This window comes from Protomyctophum parallelum, assembly GCF_964188405.1.
Source record: "Protomyctophum parallelum genome assembly, chromosome: 21".
Lineage (NCBI taxonomy): Eukaryota > Metazoa > Chordata > Actinopteri > Myctophiformes > Myctophidae > Protomyctophum > Protomyctophum parallelum.
In genome coordinates this window covers 20,830,050-20,854,085 of record NC_139713.1, presented here as the reverse complement: position 1 = coordinate 20,854,085, position 24,036 = coordinate 20,830,050, and the positions used below count along the sequence as shown (strand labels likewise).

At 45.1% G+C, this 24,036-nt stretch overlaps 1 protein-coding gene across 5 annotated transcripts in view; it reads right to left on the bottom strand.

Annotated features, from left to right (window-relative positions):
• The window catches only part of cacna1bb (calcium channel, voltage-dependent, N type, alpha 1B subunit, b), a 162,693-nt gene that overhangs the window by 53,529 nt on the left and 85,128 nt on the right, over positions 1-24,036 (bottom strand). For all 5 annotated transcript variants that reach the window (XM_083793860.1, XM_083793861.1, XM_083793862.1 and 2 more), the window contains 12 exons: positions 23,282-23,503; positions 22,989-23,101; positions 22,485-22,597; positions 20,003-20,134; positions 13,110-13,182; positions 12,029-12,146; positions 11,570-11,637; positions 10,756-10,862; positions 8,994-9,056; positions 5,312-5,519; positions 2,479-2,679; positions 613-827 (listed from right to left, as the gene is read on the bottom strand). In XM_083793860.1, coding sequence (XP_083649986.1) covers positions 613-827; positions 2,479-2,679; positions 5,312-5,519; positions 8,994-9,056; positions 10,756-10,862; positions 11,570-11,637; positions 12,029-12,146; positions 13,110-13,182; positions 20,003-20,134; positions 22,485-22,597; positions 22,989-23,101; positions 23,282-23,503 — 1,633 coding nt within the window. The remainder of the gene's footprint in view (positions 1-612; positions 828-2,478; positions 2,680-5,311; positions 5,520-8,993; positions 9,057-10,755; positions 10,863-11,569; positions 11,638-12,028; positions 12,147-13,109; positions 13,183-20,002; positions 20,135-22,484; positions 22,598-22,988; positions 23,102-23,281; positions 23,504-24,036) is intronic.

The following is a 24,036-nucleotide window of genomic DNA, read 5'->3' as shown; positions in this document are numbered from 1 at the left end:
AGGGGGTTTTCATGATGATGAAACCATTCCAAGCATTAGTTTTGAGAAAAAAAACACTCATTGGGCTAAAAACGGCCATAGCCACAGCCATAGCCACATCATCATATTTTATACTTTTACTCAAGTACATTTTGAATTTCAGTTTCAGTTTTTCTACATTGTGGCTACTGTATGAGCCACAGTAAAAGTCGTCTTCGGCAGGGAGGGAGAGCCATTTGGTGCGTTCACACGGGCACGTGAGTTGGAGCAGGTACATGCATCATTGGAGCAGCTACATGCATCATTGGAGCAGGTACATGCATCATTGGAGCAGGTACATGCATCATTGGAGCAGGTACATGCATCATTGGAGCAGGTACATGCATCATTGGAGCAGGTACATGCATCATTGGAGCAGGTACATGCATCATTGGAGCAGGTACATGCATCATTGGAGCAGGTACATGCATCATTGCGTCTTTGCAATGTCACGTCACTGGCTTCCAGAATCCATTGACAATGAATGGTAGACTGCATCGTTTCATCTGCCCGTGTGAACGTAACAATTGGGGAAAAAAGTCGTAACTGGCAGGAAATGAAGGGTTAAAAAACAAAACAAAAGAAACTCCTTACCTGTGACCATTGCGTCCGTCGTTCTCTCCACGTCCTCTACGCTCCTCGCCATCCATGGTGGACTGAGCTCTGGCCAAGCGAGACCGGTGTCTTCTCCTCTCACCGTCCCCGCCCCCGCCCCTCCCGGGGAGGTCCACCCTCGTCCCGTTGGTCAGGGTCCCGTTGCCATCCTCCGGGGAGCCCGCTGGGTGGCGGTGGTGATGTCGATGTCCCCTCTGGTGTTGATTTTGACAGCATTTACTTATTTTTGATTTAGTCACAGTCTTTTAAATAAAATTTAATATAATTTTTGTCATATTTTAGTAATCTGAAATGTTTTTGTGTTAGTTTAGTTTTAGTACACTAAATATCGTAAAAATAAATCTATAGTTGATTTTGTGGACAAAAAATATATTTTGCCGGGCCTTGATGCCGTCATAATGCCTGATTTTACACTTGGCTGCATGCTGAAAATCGCCAATTTGTTTTGGAAGGCGCTTTATAAATACCGCATTGTGCCAAATATAAGACGACTCTGATTATAAGACGACCCCCATTGTTTTGCACTCCGTCCGTCCGTGTGTCCGTCCGTGTGTCCGTGTGTCCGTCCGTCCGTGAGCAGCTAATCTCGGCCACTGTTAACCCGGTCGATGCCAAATTTTGCACACACACTCCCTGGATGCCAACGATGAACCTCTGCCCCAAACTTTCCACAACGGCCTGTTATAGCGCCACCAGGAGGCCGCTTTGTGCAAAACAAGTTTTTGCACAGTACACCTACAGATTTTGTCCAAACATCACGCAAATTGGTACACAGTCTCTCTAGAGCCATTCAACGAAACAGGTCTTTCACATTTCTCACACTCCATCCTGATTGGTTAACATTGGCTTCCAAAGTTCACAGGAGTGCTCAGTTTCAAACAAAATGCTGCAAATCATGAACACATCGCGTGATTCCCCTGAAATTGTGCACCCACATTCCCACTAGGCCGAGGACGAAATGCCACATGAACAATTTCAACTCAGCCTCAAGGTAGCGCTATAACTGGCCAAAAAGTGTTTTTACCTCTAACTGCACGGATCTGTGGATAACTTTGTATGCCAACTCCCTAGAGGCCAAGGAAAAACCTTTGCCTGGAATTTTTCACATCTGCTCTTTATAGCGCCACCAGGAGGCCGACATATGTAAAACACATTTTCTATTATTACTCCTTCAGATTTTATCCAAATTTCACGCAAATCGGTACACATGATCTCCATAGTCATGTGATCAAGACAGGTTTGTTTGATTTCTCATATTCCATCCTGATTGGCCACGATTGGCTCCTACAGTTTTCAGGAGTAGCCCGCTTTGTACAAATCGCCACAACTCCTCAACGCAGCGTCCCATTGCGATGAAACTGTGCACGCATATTCCCACTAGGCTGAGGAAGAATCCTGGTGGAAGGGCCCAGAAGGGCACTTTTTCTAGTTCAAGACTAATTTGCTGGAAAAAGAACATTGAAGACCAAAATAGTCTAGTCCCCGATTATAATATGCTTTTTAGGATATTTCCATTGGAAAAAAACGTAGTCTTATATTCAGCACAATAGGGTAAATGTACTGTACAGTACCTTACTAAGCTTGTAGAATCAGCCTCAGGTCTTCATGGGTTAACCTATTTAGACCTGAGGACGATTCTAAAAAAATTGCTTCTAAATCCGAAACAGTTTTCTGAAAAACCTATGTTTCTATATCAGTGGTGCTCAACCTTTTTCATGTCCGCCAGACCACCAGAATTGTTCAAAAATATAACATAGTATAACATAATGCTTAAAACACCAAAAGGGGTCCCCGTCCTGAATGGACGGGAACCAACAACAGGACACAGAGGTGTGGTCAGCGTACCTGCGTGCCGTCCTGGTGCTGGAAGTGGTGCCTCGCTCCGTCCCCGCTCTCGGCTCCGTTGGCGCTCCTGTCTCGGTGGCGGTGGTGGTGGTGCTTCCTGGCCCGCGGGTCGTCGAATCGAGGGTCTCCCCCCGGCGGCGGCCCCTCCTCCTGCTCGCCCTCCGGGGGCCGGGGCTTGTCGCTGCCGTCCGTGCCCTCCTCCTATAAGGGGGGTTGTCACGAAAACACCACGCGAATGTTTTAGTTAACTCGTCGTACAACTAGTTTTCAGCATTGACCACTAATTGTAGTCCTACATGAAAAAATAATTTCTGGAAGAATTGCACAGGGCAGATACTGTATGACGAATAAATGTAATATTCAAAGAAATGACTGACAATGACTAGTCATGCCAATAATCAAAATACAATCTTTAAAAAAAATAACGGAAAAGGCCAGTTTACAAGCTCAATGGTAGACTGACTATTTGACAGATAAATGAAAGTTATTCAAATATGCATAAATAATGATCACAGTGGCTCAAAAAACTGCGATCATTCGATTATATAGAAACTGAATCCTGGTCTCTAAATTGCCTCTCCCTGGCCAGCCGGGGCGCCTGATGGAGGGGAAAGGAACCTGTTGGAATAGCGTGTTCCTTCCATGCGCTACGTCCAGCCGGGGAATCCGTCCCACTCTTGGACTCCTCGTGCATTGAAGTAAGCATGAGGTCAGCCCATGTATTGCTCTCCCCAGGTTGGCAGAGGGAGTGTTGTGCCCAGGATTAAAGTTCTCAAACTCTGCCCGAACCCGACCAGGCCCGACCAAGCCCGACCCGACCCGACGTTTTAGGGCCGGGCCGGGCCCAAAAAATATGCTAATTAGTCGGGCCGGGCCGAGCCTCGGGCTCTGTGATTTTCCGCAATTTTATTATTATTATTTTTATTTTTTTATTTTTTTTATAATAAAAATAGCAATTCTGTTATTTGTGTAATGTGATTGTGTATACGTGTATGTATTTATTATGAAGAGGGCTGCGCTAGGGGATTCACTTGTGACAGGAGGAGGACTGGAGACGGGGTCGCATCGCACTGTCATTTCAGACTCGCAGGCCTCGTACACACATGTCAAACCATGTGACTTCCATTGGAAAAGCATTGAGAATGAGGCGGCCATGAAACAGACAGAACAGATCATGTCAGTCCAGCATGTGTGTACGAGGCCAGAGGCCCAGAGCAGCATTGCAGCCTACCCCGCGCGCAGGCAGTAGAGAACAGTGGACGGTGAGAGACTTGCTTGCTACCGCTGGTTTCCCTCTGGTTTGCGCACCAAACGAGCTACTAACCACCAGTTAACTTGTCAAGTTGCCATATGCTTAAATATTTTATAAAATCAATCGGATTATCACAGCTGAAGAAGCGTCAGGTTTTCGTCATGTTGCACCGAGTCTCGTTAACCCAGCTGGCTGCGATGAATAAAACCTAATTATTAATCAACGTCACCAAACGATCCAGTGATATATAACTTATAGCTACACGTAAAGCAACTTCACTTCAGAGGAAACTAAGGGAGGGAGCTGCAGCTGCTATTCGTGTTTACTCACCAGTCACCACCACCACTGTATGGAATCCATTAGAATGATTGGAAATGGAAGTTATGGAACATTAATAGCCTATTCTAACGTGAGTTACATACATCCTTTATTTCGATAAATCCGTTGATCTCCGTTCTCACTTTCACACTGAAACACGGCGCCGCTGCATGCGCTGCTATTTAGTGCTGCTTTTTTTTCTCTCTCTTTTTTTCCTGTCGGGCTTTTGTCGGGCTTCGGGCTCAACATTATGGCAATTTTTAGGGTAGGGCCGAGCCTCGGGCCCACCCAGTTAGGGTAGGGTCGGGCCGGGCCATAATTTTTGGGCCCGTTGAGAACTTTACCCAGGATTACATTAGACAATTGACACTGGATTTGACACTGGATTGTGCAGTCCGGGTAGGGAATGAGGCATTACCCCAGGTGAAGGAGTTCAAGTATCTCGGGGTCTTGTTCACGAGTAAGGGGAGAACGGAGAAGGAGATCAGCCGGAGAATCGGAGCGGCAGGGGCGGTATTGCAGTCGCTGTACCGCACTGTTGTGACGAAAAGAGAGTTGAGCCAGAAGGCAAAGCTCTCTGTATACCGAGCAATCTTCGTTCCTACTCTCATCTATGGTCATGAAGTGTGGGTCATGACCGAAAGAATAAGGTCACGAATACAAGCGGCTGAAATGAGTTTTCTTCGGCGGGTGGCTGGCATCTCCCTTAGAGATAGGGTGAGAAGTTCAGTCACACGAGAGAGACTCGGAGTAGAACCGCTGCTCCTTCGCCTGGAAAGGAGCCAGCTGAGGTGGTTCGGGCATCTGGTTAGGATGCCACTCGGGCGCCTCCCTAGGGAGGTCCTCGACGCATGTCCCACTGGGAGGAGACCCCGGGGCAGACCAAGGCGCAGTTGGAGGAAATACATCGACTCTCTGGCCTTGGAACGTCTCGGAATCCCCCAGGAGGAAGTCACTAATGTTGCTCGGGAGAGGGAAGTCTGGAGCTCTCTGGTGGAGCTGTTGCCCCCGCGACCCGACTACGGATAAGCGGTTGAAGATGGATGGATGGATGGATGGATGGAATTGACACTGGGTGAAAAAAATGCGTTACAAAAATCGTGGGATAAAAATAAATGAGAAAAAGCAGCAAATCTACAACCTTGCGGATCTGCTACTTTTGATGCTTTTGTCTGACGCTCAAGTATGACCAAAAAAAGAAGAAGTTAGAATATGGAGACAAGAGGTTTCTTGCTATGCTAATCGGGACAGGTCCTACGGTACCTGGTCCACCAGCAGCGGGCGGTGGGTGTGGGTCTTGGCGTCGGGGCGCAGGTGGAGGGTGGAGGAGACGCGGAGGCGCTCGTCGGGCTCCAGCTCGTTGAACAGGGCCTCGCTGCTGCCCGCCGTATGCTGGTGGTGTCTGCGCAGACGGTTGGTCCTCTGCTCCCACACCGACATGGACCTGCCCGTCCGCTGCTGCTGCTCTCTGCTGCGTACAGGAACGAGGGGGCGGCAGCGGTTAATCGGAAAAATCGGTAATAATGAAATAATCGATTAGTGATCTATCCCTATTTTGGGCAGGTCGTTAGAGCCAAAACAAATAATTAAGAGCATTTTCGTGAACTTAAAAAAATAAATTGAGAAATAAATCGATAACATAATAATGGATAGTTGCAGCCCTATTACAGGAATCCAAATGAATGATACAAGGAGGGGGTGGGGTGGTCAGAAGAATGGAAACCCAACTTTGTTGTGTGCTGGTGTCGTGTGTCCAAAATGTCTTCTATAGCTCTGTTCTTTTCGGCGCAGGACACCATCATACGATAAGTAAAAATTATGCATAATGGGAAAGGTTAATGGCTATAGACTTCATCGCATGACCCCATGGATATTATATTAATTTTTGCACCAAGTTGTTATCTTTTATCCAAAAATACATTCCACTTGTTGTAATCGGTGTATTACAGCCAAGGGGCCAGCTAGGCACTCCAATGTTGAAGCGCTGGGCCCTAGTGGTAGGACTGCAGGCGGACCCGTGGATTAATGACGAGGAAACCCTGTGCAGCTGGGCTTTAACATTGAGCACTCGGTTGCACTTCCGCATTTGGAGGTCAAATGCGGAAGTGCTCCCGAAAAGGCGGAAATATACTTCAAAACGCCACTGAGCAACTTCTAACTCTATCCTTTTAATACTCTATGATTACAGCACACTCCCTGCACTTACAGCTGGCCTCGTCTGGCCTTCCATCTGAACACAGAGTACGGTAATTAATAAATTGTGTAAGTGTAAGAAGTCAGTAATAATCGTCAATGGCTCAGGGGTCACAGTGGCTCAGGGGCCACGGTGGCTCAGGGGTCACGGTGGCTCAGGAGCCACAGTGGCTCAGGGGCCACAGTGGCTCAGGGGCCACGGTGGCTCAGGGTCCACAGTGGCTCAGAGGTCACAGTGGCTCAGGGTCCACAGTGGTGGCTCAGGGGTCACAGTGGCTCAGGGGCCACGGTGGCTCAGGGTCCACAGTGGCTCAGAGGTCACAGTGGCTCAGGGTCCACAGTGGTGGCTCAGGGGCCACAGTGGCTCAGGGGCCACGGTGGCTCAGGGTCCACAGTGGTGGCTCAGAGGTCACAGTGGCTCAGGGTCCACAGTGGTGGCTCAGGGGTCACAGTGGCTCAGGGGCCACGGTGGCTCAGGGGCCACAGTGGTGGCTCAGAGGTCACAGTGGCTCAGGGTCCACAGTGGTGGCTCAGGGGTCACAGTGGCTCAGGGGCCACGGTGGCTCAGGGGCCACAGTGGCTCAGGGGTCACAGTGGCTCAGGGGCCACGGTGGCTCAGGGGCCACAGTGGCTCAGGAGCCACAGTGGCTCAGGAGGTAGAGAGGCCGCTTGGGTAGGTCAGTAGAAGTGTGTTTCTGTAGCATGAGGCAGCTTGAAGTACAATTACACCCCCTGCACACGACGCTGGTAGGTCACAGGGACTTACCCCCAGTCTAAATCTTGTCGTTGATGTATTTAAAAAAAGAGGATGGAGGATTGATTTTCTTGGCCTGCTGGCAGCGAGCTCAAGAGACCCGATCAGTGTAGTGGTTAGTGAGATTAGCTCCATTGTGCAATAAGCGGTAGCCCTTGACGATAAGCAAGGGGAATTACACCATTGTGTGTCAGAACAAGCTACAAATTAGCTTCGGATGCGCTCCAACAGACTCCGGCAGAATGGCTCAGACATCAAAACAGATGGAGCATCAGCAAGAAAGAACTCAAGCGAGACTGAGAGACCGAGAAAATGGAGATTTTGAATATGAGGTATTTTACGAGACCAGAAGAAGAGCAGGCAGGCATATGAATCGTATTAAAGAAAATATGATTCTTCCATGATCGATGAACAGAAAATCTCAAATGGAAAAGCGTTGTTGATTTTGTTTTATGTGTGTACTTCTATGGACGTATCACATCATACTGTGCTGTTTTGGGTTCTGCACGGTATGAGTTGTTGACATGAAAAGTTATGGATAATTGGTCCTCCTTTTGACCTGTACCTTAGTAAGATTCGTCGAGTGGGGGAGTAGATAGTATAACTCCTATAAGACAACACAGAGGGCACAGACAGCCACACAGACAGGGAAACAGCAGACGTACAAGCATATTAGCAACAGACAGTGGTGGTCAGCGACAAATGCCTTTTGTTGGGACAACGCTTCGGCAATGACTATGAGGCACAAATATACACATGAACACATGCAATATCACACACACAGCTTTTTGCACACATGTATTGCGCATGCATGCACACACTAGGGTGTGTGTGCAACTGTGCACGCATACAGTAGTGTGCATGCAGTCACACAGGGCGTTTCAGCACAATTCGTTGAGAGTTTGTAGATGAGCAGGCCTGCCACTCGGCCTGAATTTTCGCTTCGTTTCACAAACATATTATTTTAATGGGCGTGGCTAGCGATTCAGGGGCTGGAGCCAGGCTATAGATCAGCTATTTTCAGTACACAACACCGGAGCACAGCTAAATAACACCAACCGCTGGTGTCATGCACCGAAAATAGCAGATCTACAGTACAAGCTCACAACGTGCCACAGTGTGATACGACGCGCAACGGCGCAAGTGAGTGTTAATCAGGTGTAACATTTGTCTGCTGTATTTTACAGACAGAGAAGCAGGCCAACAGTTGGCTGCACTGCCAAAATTGTGTTTTTGCAAAATGAGGCCGCCAGCGTCTTAAATAACGAGTGTAAATGTCAAACTGCCTGGGGGATTGGCTGTGCTTACAGAAATTAAACAAATTATAACGTTGATTATTCACACCACAGAGTGTGCTGAATTGTTCATTATTTTAGGCATCAACAATGCAATGGAAAATCTTTCTTGTTAGCAATGTCTAAGGTGCAGTACAGAGTCCACAGAGGAGCTCTTAATGTACTGTGTTGGTGATTACCCAGAAATAATGCCACTAAATATACACCATATATTAAAATGTATTATACAATATTTCTTGTTTTGGTCTTACAGAGACTGCGCATACAGTATACTGTATAGAATCAACACCTGTTTATAACACGACGCACGCACGCACGCACATGTTGCATTCAGCCACTCACACAGTGTGAAATGTGTGATTTTTTCTACCCTGTTCTGAATACTGTATATTCAATTTCTTTGTCACTCTATAAAAGCAATATTGAGAAAATAACAAATGGATTTGCCTTCATGGTATCAGGGTGGTGAAAAAAGAACTACAGTGTTGCTCTGTGCTCCCACAGGCTCAACAATCTCAACAATCATCAGCCCACAGGAAGGGAGGAGGCTTCCCGTAATGGAGAGTGATAAGGGAGCGTGCCGGGAAGAGTGTTGTGGGAGAGACTGAAGGAACAAGGTAGGGAGAAGAAAGGAGAGAAGAAGAGAGGAGTGGAGATGAGAAGAAAGGAGAGGAGGATATTGTAAGAGAGAGAGATAACTCACGGTGACTGTATGCTGCTGTTGGACGACCTGCGAGAGTGTGCATCTTGATTTTGCTTTACAAAACTGTCCATGCCCAGAACAGAAACAAAAAGAATACAAAACAAAAGGATGAGACACATATGAACGGAAACAGTCAGCTGACTCACCCATCTGCCTAGTGTCCACCTGTTCCCTCCTGTGTGTGTAAACTAAAGTCTGAGCAAAGACTGGTGCAACACTGGCTGCTAAACACTGCAGGGTGAAAGTGTCTCGTGTCATCTTACGGCGAAGCAGCCATCGGCGTCCGTCAGCGTTGCGTCATTGTCAAAGCAGGGAATGTTCCCTTTTTTATCAATGAAGGGTGCTCCACTGCTGATGGTTGCGTTAGGACGGCGTCACTCATTCGTCCCGGTTCATTTCTTGACACCGTCCAAACGCAACGCCCTCAGTGGAGCCCAGGCCTAACATTGAATGTTGAACGGTTGTAGAACAATTTCATTCCAGATTGTGACACTTGGTCCATAATCAATGCAATTATGATTTATTTATTGATTGATTGATTGATTACCATTGCCTCTTACATTAGTAACAGACAACAGTCAATTGTAATGTTTTTTCAACATTTCCAACCTTACGGTCAGATTAAAACGACGAAGCACTGTCGTGTTAAAACTCTGTGTTACCATTACCTGCAGTTCAATTGAACATGTTGACATAATCACTGTGATGACGCGGACTAGGGAGAAAAGTTGAATACAACAGTGATTTGCAAGGCCTCTCAAACTCCTGGGTAATTCTGAGACGCCAGTCATACTTTGGTTCAAAGTTATTATGTCTCAGTGCACAGCGCTCATAACTCATGAGGAGTGCGAATAGGAGAGGAATGTCGATTAACTGACTTCACCAAAAGTGAAATGCCTCGTAAATTAGGCACCACACACAGACTGGAAATAAAATATCTGCAGAAATGAAAAGAGAGGGGGAAAAAAAGGCCGGACAAATATTCTCATCAAAGACTGTCTCTTCCAATACTGACTTAATTGAACACATGAAGCAAGCACTTTCAAAGGGAGCGACATCAAAGTCAGATCAGACGTGACGTGTGATATTTGCAGCGAGATGTTACATTTATAAAGGGGTATTTCACTTTAAAACTAAAAACACTTCTGCATTGATCTTAATATCTGCTTGGGCTTGTGCGTGCACCTCAGACAGTTTTTCTGTTGCTTGATTCAATATTTGATATTAATTTCATCGGTTATGCCATACTCTATACAGTATAACCCACTGAACTTCAAACTCAAACTCCATGTTGGAATTATTAAAACACACCTCCCTGGTTATGATGACTGATATTGTCCAAATGTGTGAGAGGGCGTGTTTTTTTTCTCCAATTACCTCTTTAATTTATTTTATACATTTTTTTCATAAAAACATAAATAAATAAAAAACACGCTACAAAAATACATACATACAATAACTAAAATGTATTATGTGTTTACAAGACTGACTCAAACTAACATAAAGTATGTATAGTTATCGTGCTCTGTGGACCCCGTAAGGGTCAATTTGTAATTGAGTTAAATTAAAGATTTATTGGGGTCACAAAAAGAAAAAAAAATACAATAAAAAGGTTGAAAATCGCTGCACATGCACCATTATATTGAGAAGCTGAGCAGACACTGACAGAGGGAGACGCAGAGTGAGGGCAGACAGCGTGTCACGGAGGGGGAGGACACAGCAGCAGGCCAGCGGCTGGAGATAGACGGGTGTCAGAACTTACGCGGCGATGGAGATGTTGGCGGCCGACATGGGGCTGACGTCCTTCACCTCCATGGCCTTCTGCAGGGCAAGCTTCTTATTGGCCGCCGCCTCTTGCTGCTCTTCGTCCTGGCGGGGACAACAAAGTCGGTGTCGTTTTTGACAGCACGTTTTTTACGTGGTTTCAGTCATGGTCTTTTGAATGAAATGTAATTTAGTTTTTGTCACATTTTAGTCGTCTGAAATGTTTTAGTCATAATATCATACGATTTTAGTTGACTAAATCTAGTTTTGACGACAAAAACGTATTTTGGCAGGCCATGATGGTGCCGTAATGCCTGATTTTCGTCTGACTCAGACTCTAGTTTGTATTTGTAGACAACATTGTCAATATTTTAGTAGTCATCATAGCTCAGTTCTTTTTTTTTTTTTTTTTTTTCATGCTCTACACTCTGCTAACCCGGGGAGCGCAACGGACTGACCTCATACTTCCTTCTATACATGAGGAGTCCAAGCTGCTTCTTTTCACCTGACAGGGGGAGTTTCCCTGTTTGGAAGTAGCACGTGGAAGGAACATGTTATTCCAACAAGTTCCTTTCCTCTCCACCAGGTGCCCCGGCTGGCCAGGGGGAGGCTCAGTTTTTATTACGTTTTTATTTTGTCGGTGGAAAGACGTAGTCGACCAAAAACAATAATGATAGTTTTAGCCGACGAAATCAACACTATAACCAAGAGTGGTTGTCTTGGGGTTCATATAATACAGTCAACAGGTATTGTCTTGACACACCGGTGTGTCCTGATGATAAAGAGCGCGCCATGCGGTCACGCCAGCGTACCTTGGTTAGCTCTTGTGCGTTGGCGAGGTTATCCACAGCGATGGCCAAGAAGACATTCAGGAGGGTGTCTGTGTGGATCTGGGGCTCAGGAAAATGGCGGAGATCTGCGCCCCGATTCTGTGTATTCTGCGGCCGTTTCTACAAATGCATTCTAGCCAACTCTAAAATGACACACATGCTTTCCCAATTTGGTTTTAACGTGTAAGACAGTAGGTATGTGGACATATGACTTATGTATGATATGACTCCATACTTTGACAAGGTTTAAGCGCTATCCAACTGCCATTCCCTTCCATCATTATATTTAAATAAATTAAACATACTATTATGTGAGTGGTGTGTATAAGAAATGTGGCACTGATCGGTCCTGCGCTTTGCGAGATAAGCCCCAAAAGACCCAAAGACAAACACACATACAATACAACACACGCCATACTGTGCAATACCAAAAAAGGATACAGTTTCCAAAGAGTGTGAGAACAATGAAGTACACTGAAGAAAACATTCCACGACGCACGCCTCCCTGGGATTCGATCCCATGGTACATTACTGCATTCCAGTCCTCGCCAGTCAGAATCTGAGGCCGAGCAGACATTGAAGGAGAAGTTCACCCAAAAAATGCCCAGTGGTGGATAGAGTACTCAAACGCTTTACTTAAGTAAAAGCATCAATACAGCAATGTAAAAAATACTCCGTTACTTTAAGTAAAAGTCCGGAATTCAATATGTACTTGAGTAAAAGTAGAAAAGTACTTTTCAAATGTAATAGCAGATCTACAAGCTTGTACTGTATACATTGGCTATTTTCTAGGAGGACCTACAGTATATATACTGGGTTCACACTAGCACTGACAAAGTAATTTTCAACAGAAGCCCAGAGAGGTTTTTCAGAACTCACGCTGAAGCAGAGCCTGACCGATGGCAGATTTTTGGGTCCGATGCCATCCCGATTTCGTCGAGAGTCGTAGAGCACAGATTACCGATGTTTTGTTAATCATTGGTCTACTTTACTCAAAAAAGTTAAATAATGGCAGATAAATCGGCCAGACAGATAAACATCGGTCGGGGTTTACACTGAAGCGTCAATCATTCAGTTTTTATTTCACCACTGTCACTTTGCTATTGTGAAATGTACTTTGCTAAGTGTGTGAAATGTAATTACTTTTCGGAGCGAAGGGTTATAACAATACTCTCGCTGAAGGCTTCATTATGGCAGCCGGTACGATTCCTACTAATTAAAAACGACAGAACGACCATTCTTTCTATTCTATTCTGTTCTCTTGTTTTCCATCATGAGGCCTCATGAGGGAGAGACATTAAGTGAAACAGAGAGAGAGAGAGAGAGAGAGAGAGAGAGAGAGAGAGAGAGAGAGAGAGAGAGAGATAGAGAGAGAGAGAGAGAGAGAGATAGAGAGAGAGAGAGAGAGATAGAGAGAGAGAGAGAGAGGAGAGAGAGAGAGAGAGATAGAGAGAGAGAGAGAGAGAGAGAGGGGGGGGGGGGGGGGGCAGTAAAAGTTCAAAGTAGGAACAGAAGAACAGACCTGGAACACGGTGAGGATGGCAGCTGGGAAGGTATCGAAGTTTGTTGTCGGCGTCTTGTCTTCAAAGTTGAACCTACGTGGACCAGGTACAGCGCAGCGGGGAGAACGAAGTTCATGTCAGGATAAGATGAGGAAGGAATACAAAAGTTAAACATGCCGCAGCGATTCCCAACCTAAGGGTGGGATGTGAAAACCCCAAAACACGGCAGCCGAATGGCGATTAGCATGTTAACTCTTCTGACCATAGCGAAGGGGACCCACTGTGGCTCGAAAATGGCAGTTCACGCGGTCTTCTTTGGGGCCTTTTTCGTGCATTCTGTTGGCACTGGCGACCAAAGCGCCAGAGTCAATGATGGCGTGAAAAGAGTTAAGTGGTGAGATGGGTTGGCCGCTAAAACTTTCCAGATTATCAAGTGGGCCCTGATCCAGGAAAGATTCGGTACCACACTGACATACTTTACACATGTTTTGTCTCAGGTTAGAACGCTTGCATGTACAAGGGGGGGGGGGTGGGGGGGGGGGGGGGGGGGTTGACAGGTTGTTAATTTGAAGTGTAACTAATTCTGAGGATTTCACTGGAAAGCACTACTTCACTTAACAATACTGAGGGTTGTCGCTGATTTGTCTCCAAGCAACAGCACATGTTTCCATGCCTGGGAAAGAAGATAATAGTGAACATAATGACACCCACTCACAGATTACAGGGAACAGTGCATTGTATAAACAAATGCTGCGTGCACAATATTATGTAAGAAATGACTGCAAAGGCCAAAGGGTCTTGGGTCTCCAGTATTTACAAGTGAACTCTACGATCTCGGTTTCCGTGCGAGAGAAGATGATCGTCTATGGGAACGGATTCTTTTAGAATCCATTTATGTGTTTTTGATTTGAGGCTCATAACTGAAACGTTTATGATCGCTGTTACAAAATGTATGTTTTGGGTGAATTAAATAACATGCGTGATTTTGCGGGACACGTTACACAGCCGATTTTATACTTCCGGTCTTCCGTTTTCGACGGCTTTCAAAATAAGATCCTCCTCCGGTCAATTACATTATGGCGTAATGTACGAATCCAGCCACTAGATGGCAGTAATGGCAGCGAATGAGTTTAAGGATCATGATTTAATTTACCTGCGTGATTCCTGCTACGTATAAGTCAACACAACGGTACACTAAAATAAGTTTCTGAAAACATTTGCGGTGAGAAAATATTGATGCAATCTCTCTCTCTCTCTCTCCACCTCCCCCCTCCCTCCCCAAGACACAAACAGTAGCAAACACTTTGATCCCAGTAATAATCGTCTCTGTCGGGTGGAAACATCAAATGTCCAAATTCCCAAACCGTTACTTTTCAGGAATAATATACCAAAAAATGTAATAGAAAAAGCTCAAAATGCATCGCTTCGTTTCACGTTTCCAGTTGGTGTATCGGCTACTTCTGATGCTTCCGTGTGACGCTGTAGTATGATCAAGTAGGGCGTTTCTCTGTTGATTTACAGGGAAAAAAAGCTAAAATATGGAGATAGCAGGTTTCTGCCTGACAGCAACAGAGTCCCCCCCCCCTCTTTTGAATTGAATTGAATTGAATTGAAGCGAGTTCAATTCAATTCAATTGAGCTTTATTTGCATGAGAAAACATACGTTTGCATTGCCAAAGCAAAAATGGAGACAGTCAAAGTAAAACAATGTGTATGTACGAATAAATATTGAATATAAATACTAGGAATAAAATTAAGGTGTAAACAAAGCTGTGTTACATTAACACTTTGAGAAATACCATCTTGTGAAACTATAAAAAGATTAGCATTTTGCATTTTCTGGCAGAGATAGTTACCGTATACATCCATATAGGAGACGTTAGCTTAAATACTCTTGAAAGTTGACAGCAGTATTTCAATTGTTTTGCATTCACTTAGTATAAAATACATTTGCAACAAGTAGCAGCAATTTATTCAAATGTAATTGAATTAAAGTTAGTTGCTTTGTTTATACAGTAGGCCTATTTATATGTACCGACGTAATTTGCTGTAAACAGTGTAGGGACTATAAACAGTGTTGATTTTGATCTCTCTCTTTCTCTCTCTCTCTCTCTCCCCCCCCCCCTCCAGCATGCTTCTTATTGGAGGATTAGTACACATCACTTCATGTGGTGTTCTGTGCTACCGCTGTGCAGACCTGTGTTTGCTGTGATAATGGGGACTGGAAGCTCCAGCATTTAGCTTCCACACTGCGACTGCTGGGACTTCATTAAACCAATCCCCACGACACACACAGGCATGTCGTCACTGCCGGGTGGAAACCCCCTATGTCCGAACTCGTCCGAAAAGATGTTTCTGCTCAACAGGGACAATGAGTCCTCACTCAGTGGAGTTGGAGTCACGCCATTTCCATCTGGACCCCAAGATCCACATAATTTCCCTAGTTTTGTCTGCCAGGAGATTTGTGTGTCTGTTGTGTGTTTGTGTGTGTGTGTGTGTGTGTGTGTGTCAGTGTGTGTGTGTGTGTGTGTGTGTGTGTGTGTGTGTGTGTGTGTGTGTGCGCGCGCACGCACGCACGCACGCACGCACACACGCACGCACGTGCGATGTCTATGCATACGTGCGACGTGCGTCTGTATTATAACAATATTATCCCAATGTATATCTACAGTACACATTTCCTTCCAGTATATGATTGTTGATGTCCTTGTTGTCGGGCAGAAACCTCTTATCTCCTTATTCTAACTTTCTGTGGGGTTTTTTTCCCTCCGTAAACGAATGCCCTACTTAACTTGATCATATACTACAGCGTCACACAAGAAGCATCAGTATAGCACATCCCGAAACGATGCGTTTGTTTTGAGCTTGTAGATCTGATAGTTTTGCCATTTAGGGAATTTGAATCCTGAAAAGCAATCCGTTTTTTTGGCCATATGAGGCTTCCACCCGCCCGACAGAAACAATATATTCGTCCATGCCCTGCAGACAGCCACATCTCCACAGAAGAGACAGAGCCTCCCACCCACCACCACCACCACCACCACCACCGCCTCACGTCTCACACTGCACAACGTTCAATTTTCACTCGATCCTACCGGGAGATTATTCTGGGCACATGTCTATCCAGCCATGTGTTAATACACTTGGACAGCAGGGAGGGGGGGGGGGGGGGGTTGGGGGAGGAAAAACATACTAATCTTCATAGTGTCCACTATTTAGTCTTTTAACAAAAAAGCTATTTTCAGGAAGCGAGTGGAAAAATGTGCCACATGTATATTAACTTAAATATCTTGTGGATCGACTGACATTATGATGAAGCCAACAGAGTAATCAAATAATAGTATCTACTATAGCTACTGTCTATCTATTCAAGACAAGTCTTTAGTCTTATATGTCAAAAATCTTTCTCTCTTCCACTTGCTCCTCTTTCTCATGTTATGGAAATAACACAACGATGGAACTCATGCACATGAACAAATTCCTCCCACTGTTTTACACCTGTAAACCTGGGATGTGACAATAAAGTTTGATTGATTTGATTCTGAATCAGAGAAGATTTGTGAAAATAATCCACATAAACACTTCGCATCCCTATTCGTTGTGAGTTTGTAGATTGGCTATTTTCGGCGAAGGCATTTGGTGTGTAGAGGGTGCGGATGGAGCCTTGTAAAAAAGAAAATCACACCCATGTGAAGTGAGCGGTCAATGGGTCGTACGACGCACGCACGCACACACACACACACACACACACACACACACACACACACACACACACACACACACACACACACACACACACACACACACACACACACACACACACACACACATGCTTGTGCATCAGTCATTGGAGTGGTTAGGCACACCTCGAAAACTAAACTGCATTTGGAACAAAGAATGACAAGAATGATTTGAAAATGGAAATTCTTGTGTGTCTAGCCTGATGTGCTTGGCTTTGGAGGATCACACAGTGGAATCCTGAGTGACCATTTAACCGTGAGAAAGTAAAAAAAAAAGCTGCCAGCGCTCATGTTTTACTCTCAGGATATTGCTCTGCATGTTGGATGTTTGTGTGTGTGCGTGTGCGCGCCGTGCGTGCATGTGTGCACGTGTTGGACGTCAGTGTCTTTTCACACCTGTCAGTCAACGTTGTGACGCTGAAGATATTAAATGAGGCTGGAGCCATAGCAACAGCCCCCCTGCCGACGCCGTCCAATAGGAAAGGTGGACTCACTCCCTATAGGTTCTCAGAGTCTGGCCCGGGGACCACCAACCAACCAGTCCAAAAATAACCAACCAGTCCAAAAAAGGGTTTGTGTAACACAGAGGGTGTTGTGTACAAATGAACCGCACCGCGGACCCGCGTGATCTCAGAGTTAAATGAGCACTGAGGATTGTACGACGTAGATTGGGGTCGTTCCAGCATAGTTTCGTTCAGTGATTCACAACCTTTTGAATGTCAAGCACCCCCATTTTGGATTATTAGGCCACTGAACCCCATTTGATACCTTTAAAAAAAGAATACAGTGTATATATATATATATATATATATATATGCCGCACTGCAAGCTTGTTTGAGCTGCAATATATATATATATATATTTTTTTTTACCTTTTTAACACGTTTTGCCTTCGGGTGGGGTCTCTGGCATAAAACATTTTCATATCTGTGGTCGTACACAACGGCCCATAACTAAAGAACCGATGAAGTTTACAAAATGTATTTTCCGGGTGAATCACACCTGTGTGAAAATTAAATGAGCGGTGAAACTATACATTTACTGTTATAGTTGTAGTTATAGTTATATAGTTACTTGCGCAAGCAGAGCGCGCAAGTATTGTGGTCGTGCTGGTACGAATGCACGTGTATGCTTGGTAGGTATTGATGGTGACGTGATTAAGATAGGTTTCGGATTACATAACATTACCTTTAATTCACCCGACACTGAAACATATCCTAATTACGTCACCATCGACAGCCAGTTATAACCCGACATTGAAACATATCTTAACTAGAAAAAGTGCCCTTCTGGGCACAGGTCTCCACCAGGAGGATAGGAGTGTGTGTGTGTGTGTGATGTTTGGCAAAATGTTTGAGAGTAATATAAACATGTTTTTTGGTTTGTTTGTTTTTTCCAACAATTTTCTTCAGTGTGGCGCTATAACTGGCAGATGTGGAGGGATGCAGGGACAATGTTTTTCCATGGCCTCTAGGGAGTGCGCATACATAAGTTGAATACAGATCGATGCAGTTATACCTGTAGGTAAAAACAGGAATTGCCCTGTTATAGCGCTTTGGAAGCCAATCTTAGCCAATCAGGATGGAAGATGGGAAATGGTGCAGATCCGTGTTGATCACATGACTATGGAGATGGTGTATACCGAATTGTGTGATGCATGGATACAATTTGTACGAGTAATCTACAGAAATGTGTTTTGCCTAAAATCGGCCTCATGGTGGCGCTATAACAGGCCGTTGAGGAATATTTGGGGCAGAGGTTCATCATTGGCATCCAGTGAGTGTGTGTGAAAAGTTTGGCATGGATCGGGCCAACGGTGCCGGAGGTTAGCTGCTAACGGACGGAGGGACGGACGGACGGACGGACGGACGCACGCACGCACGCACGCACGCACGCACGCACACACACACACACACACACACACACACACACACACACACACACACACACACACACACGGACGGAGTGCAAAACATACTCTCTCCCCATGCCTTCGGCCTGGTGGAGACAATTACGTCACCATCAACATCAGTATATACCTACCAACCATACGCTCATAAAAAAGTACTAGTACTTTCAACTTACATCTTAACCAACAACTTACCCAACCAATATTGAAACATATCGTAATTATGTCACCATTGACAGCAGGCCCGCGTCCGAAACAGTCGAGAAATGTTAGAGTTACCATGTGGGGGTCCCCGGAGGGTCCCCGTGTTGCAGCTGTCCGTGCTCAGACATACAGACACAGAGACAGACATACACACATTGCGTCTTAATGGAGCGGTTAGGCACAAACCGCACAACAAAAAAAAAGACCATCGTCCGCCCCTCCAGACAACTTTTGTTTACATCCTGGACACATCGCGGGTCCCGTGGGTCGACAAAATAATATAAAAACAATAGAAAAACACTGGCGGTGGCGTTAGAATAAATTACTTAAAATACATTTATCTTAAAATACATTTTGAGAGAAATATCACTTGTCCTAAGTTGAAGTCGTTTATGTTCCAGATGGAACCCTGCTGGACACTGGCTGACTATATCAGACAGGGCCTGGACGCCAGGCCTTTGATTAGTCCATCAGCCAGCCCAGACACACCAGGTGGCACAGTCACAACATGGCACGGCCCACGCCACGCTGAGACACATATCGCTGCTGTCAGGCACAACCCACCAATCTCCATATTTTCAACCTTTTATGATTTGTTTTTTGTAAATGAATGCCCTACTTCAACATACAAGAGTATCGCACAAAAGCTGTGAAAATTTTCACATTTTTAAAATTCATAATAATAATAATGATAATAATAATAGGAACGGCTTTGGACATACATGGTTTCCATGTGACAGCGACAACATCATAGGCCTGGCTGCCCTGCCAGCTACCTGCTGAAACACATCTGTTTCTGCTGCTGCTACTGCCTGGGCCACACAATATCCGCTGCTATTATTATTATAGAAAAGGATCAATAATTGAATACAATAATGGAATAATAACTAATCCATAATCTTGGTACTGTATGTCATCATTACAGGTGAAATGTTTGAAATTATAACATTTCAGACATGGGGGGGAAAAGGGGTATTTACATATACTTGCGACCCATAAAAATGGGTCCGTGACCCATAGCAACATTTTGTGGTTAACACCGTTCTAATGGAATACTCACGCTCCTCCGAAGAGCTGCATGCCGAGCAGGGCAAACACCACGATGAAGAGGAAGAGGAGGAAGAGCAAGCTGATGATGGACTTCATGGAGTTGAGCAGAGAGACCACCAGGTTCCTCAAGGAGTTCCAATATCTGAGGAACACACGGGGGTCGCACACACGCACGCACGCACGTGCACGCACGCACACGCACACAGACACACACACACACACACACACACACACACACACACACACACAGAGAGAGACAGGCTTTGTCAGCGGTGTAAGAAGAAGTTCTCACATTTTTGTGTGTGTTTAAAAGTACCAATACCACAATGTAACAATTACTTTGTAAAAGTCATTGCATTCAGACTTTTACTTTACGTATTCAAATTTAAGTAGGCCCTATTGGCAACAAAATACAGTACATGCAGTACAGTAGTACACAATACACTACCACATGTTAAAGTACTGTATTCATTATGCAGAATTACCCATTTCAAAATCATATCAATTAGTTTACACACCAGTTGAGGTGTCATAGAAATAAGCAATATTACACGAGAGGGTGTTCTTTATAGTCATTAATGCACGCCTGTGGTGCCGCAAGGCGAGTTCCGAAAGGCAGAAGTGTTGAAACAGCTTTCTAGTCGTGCTTAAACCACGATAATTGAACGGCTAATCAAAACAAACAATTCAGTCGTGCTTTTCTCTCAGAGCGCAGCAGACTCGGTGGCTAGGCTAGCTAGTTTATTGGGACATTTGTGGTCGTATAGTGACTATATCTGTCATTCCGTCTCTTCGTTTTAAGGGTAACTGTTGTATAATTGCAATATTACACTCAAGGGTGTTCTTTATCGTCATTAATTCCGAAAGGTATATCGCAGAAGTGCATTAATAACACCCTCTCGTGTAATATTGCATAATCCTCACTTTTAATTTATAGGCTACAATTGTACCGTCTCAGAGTTGGATGAACCCTCTGGATTTTACAGTAAAACAAATCAATGTGTCAAGGCCTGCAGCTGCCAGCTGTACTGAATCAGAGGATTAGTGGCTCATGGAGTGAAATAATGGGATGCCTATCAAACTTTAATAGGATTGTCAAGTCAGCGTGACAACGGTTATTGTTATCGCTGATGGAACATCAAAAGCGCGTACGCTCAACAAGCCTAAATAGTTCCAATGATTAGCAGAAGCAGCCATGTTCATTTCCACAAAAGGATCTTATGGTTTTGAAATTCCAGCATTAGCTTTGGATGAGGTATTGAGGTTTGCTGCATCCCTGGGTCATGCTGAAGTGTGTCCTCTGAATAAAGACCAAGTCTTGAGTTTAAGTCAAAACATGAAACATTGTAACTGTAGACATGGTTTTACCATGGCGGTTATACAGTATGTGTTATTGTGACCGTAGGTCGCAGTTTACTATGAAAACCTGCATTTCATGTCAGTCACACTTCATTTCAGTCAGTCCGTCCATCAGTCACGCCTCGTGACACGCTCCATATATGGCCGTCTCCATATAATTAAGATCACGACACTGACTTCATCAAACCCTGGATAGCCATACAAGACTGGATCATCACCTAGATCTGCATATATGGAGCCGGCAAGTAACTCTACATCTGACCTCACGGACACCATGTTGTTCTGACATCATCAAACCCCTAGATCTCCTTATATGGAGTTGACGTGTTCTGACATTCCATATGTTGATCCGTCCCCCCCCGTCCTGCTCTTCGATGTCTTCCTTTTGACTGATCCATCCAAACTCTAGACGGGCCCGCCCATTAGCGCAGCCGTGTCATTGGGGGGGGGGGGGGGTCGTCATGTTACGCCCTAACCAGCCTGAAAACGTCAATTTAAAAAAGGTCGATATTTGGGCATTCCCAGACCTGTTGTCTTAGGGCGAGGTCACTTCTCTTACTGGTACAGTAGGTGTGTGTGTGTGTGTGTGTGTGTGTGTGTGTGTGTGTGTGTGTGTGTGCGTGCGTGCGTGCGTGCGTGCGTGCGTGCGTGCGTGCGTGCGTGCGTGCGTGCGTGCGTGCGTGCGTGCGTGCGTAGCTCACAATGTGTCGTGAGCTTGTAGATCTGCTATATTTATAGAATTGTATTAATTCATATTATTGGAAATATTTACACTCACTCACTCACCCAAAGTAGTCTGAAAGAGTTTAAATGTGTCTGTGGGTTTTATATAAATATTCAACCAATGAAAATGACTAGTAAATAATAAACATCATAGCCATTTACATTTGACACACGAGGACAGAGACAACCTATTCTATTTCAATCTGCATCTCAGCCTCTCCCTCTCTTCCCTGTTTGTTCCTCTATTTATCCTTCTCTATTCCTCCCATTCTCTCTCCAACGCCACCCCCCCCCCCCCCCCCTTCTGTCTCTTTCTCTCTTTGCCTCCATTCTTGTTCATGTGTTTACGGAGGTATATAGTAGTGTACAGCACGTGCATGTGAAGGTGCTTCTGTTCGTGGACAACTCACTTGGTGACTTTGAATATCCTCAGCAGTCTCAGGGCTCTCAGCACGCTGATGCCGAACGACGCTCCGGGTTTGATCATGTCCCAGATGACCTCCATGATGCTTCCCACGATCACCTGCAGAGGTAAAGGCAGAGGCAACACCAATATTGCCTTCTGTGTTTTAACTACGAGCAAATTATCAGCGTGAATGAAACGCCCCCCAAATACAATGAATACAACCCTAGCGTCCCTTATCCCTATTCTGGAGGCAAAATGTAGAAGGAAAAACCAGGGGGCTTAGTATTTTCTTTTCTTTTCTTTCTTTTCTTATTTGTATCAGGGACCATGTAACAAATAAATTAATTTCCAGCAAAGAGAAGAACTGCTTTGTACCAGATGTAGTAGATTTGTAGTCACTGGGCAATTGAACAGAACCAATAAAACAGTATTTATATGTGTTCATTGAGTGTTAATTGAACAGTATATCAATAAACGTTTTCAATACAAATGTTTTATGGTTACTTACCCCAAAGTCGAAGCAGTTGAAGGAAGAATGGAAGTAGTTCCTGACTCCCAGGCCGTACATCTTCAAGCCCATCTCTGTCAGAAACAACCCCAGGAACACAAACTCTGCCGCATCTAAGGGGAAGAGGAACAGGTTGCACCCAGATGGAGTTACAGTGCATATGAAACCTATCGCCGAAAATAGCAGATCGACAAGCTTGTATATTTAACTGTGTATGTACAGTAGGCCTATGTACTTTACGTCGATGTGCAATGCACGAGTGCACGTGTGTACTGTACATCGGTGAGACTTACAGAGAGCCCTGGTGAGCCACTCCGGCTGGTCATAGTGCACGATGGCCACGCACAGAGTGTTGAGTCCGACCAGACACAGTACGATCCAGTAAAAGCTCGGGGCTTTGACCATGCGGCGAATGCAGAAGCGCATCCTCTTCTCCTTGCGGCGGAAGTAGGATGAACTGTCCATCTTGCCACTGCTCTTTACGCTGGCCCGACCAAACGGAGAGCTGGGGGGAGCTGCATGGGGGGTGAAATGAGAGGAGAGGAGAGAGAAGGAAGGAAAGAGGAGGGAGGGGAGAGGGAGGAGAGAGAGGATATGACAGTGGAGATATGGGAGTTTAGAAGAGAGGAGAGGGAGGAGAGGATATGACAGTGGAGATATGGGAGTTTAGAAGAGAGGAGAGGGAGGAGAGGATATGACAGTGGAGATATGGGAGTTTAGAAGAGAGGAGAGGGAGGAGAGGATATGACAGTGGAGATATGGGAGTTTAGAAGAGAGGAGAGGTGAGAGGATATGACAGTGGAGATATGGGAGTTTAGAAGAGAGGAGAGGTGAGAGGATATGACAGTGGATATATGAGAGTTTAGAAGAGAGGAGAGGGAGGAGAGGATATGACAGTGGAGATATGGGAGTTTAGAAGAGAGGAGAGGGAGGAGAGGATATGACAGTGGAGATATGGGAGTTTAGAAGAGAGGAGAGGGAGGAGAGGATATGACAGTGGAGATATGAGAGTTTAGAAGAGAGGAGAGGAGAGACGATATGACAGTGG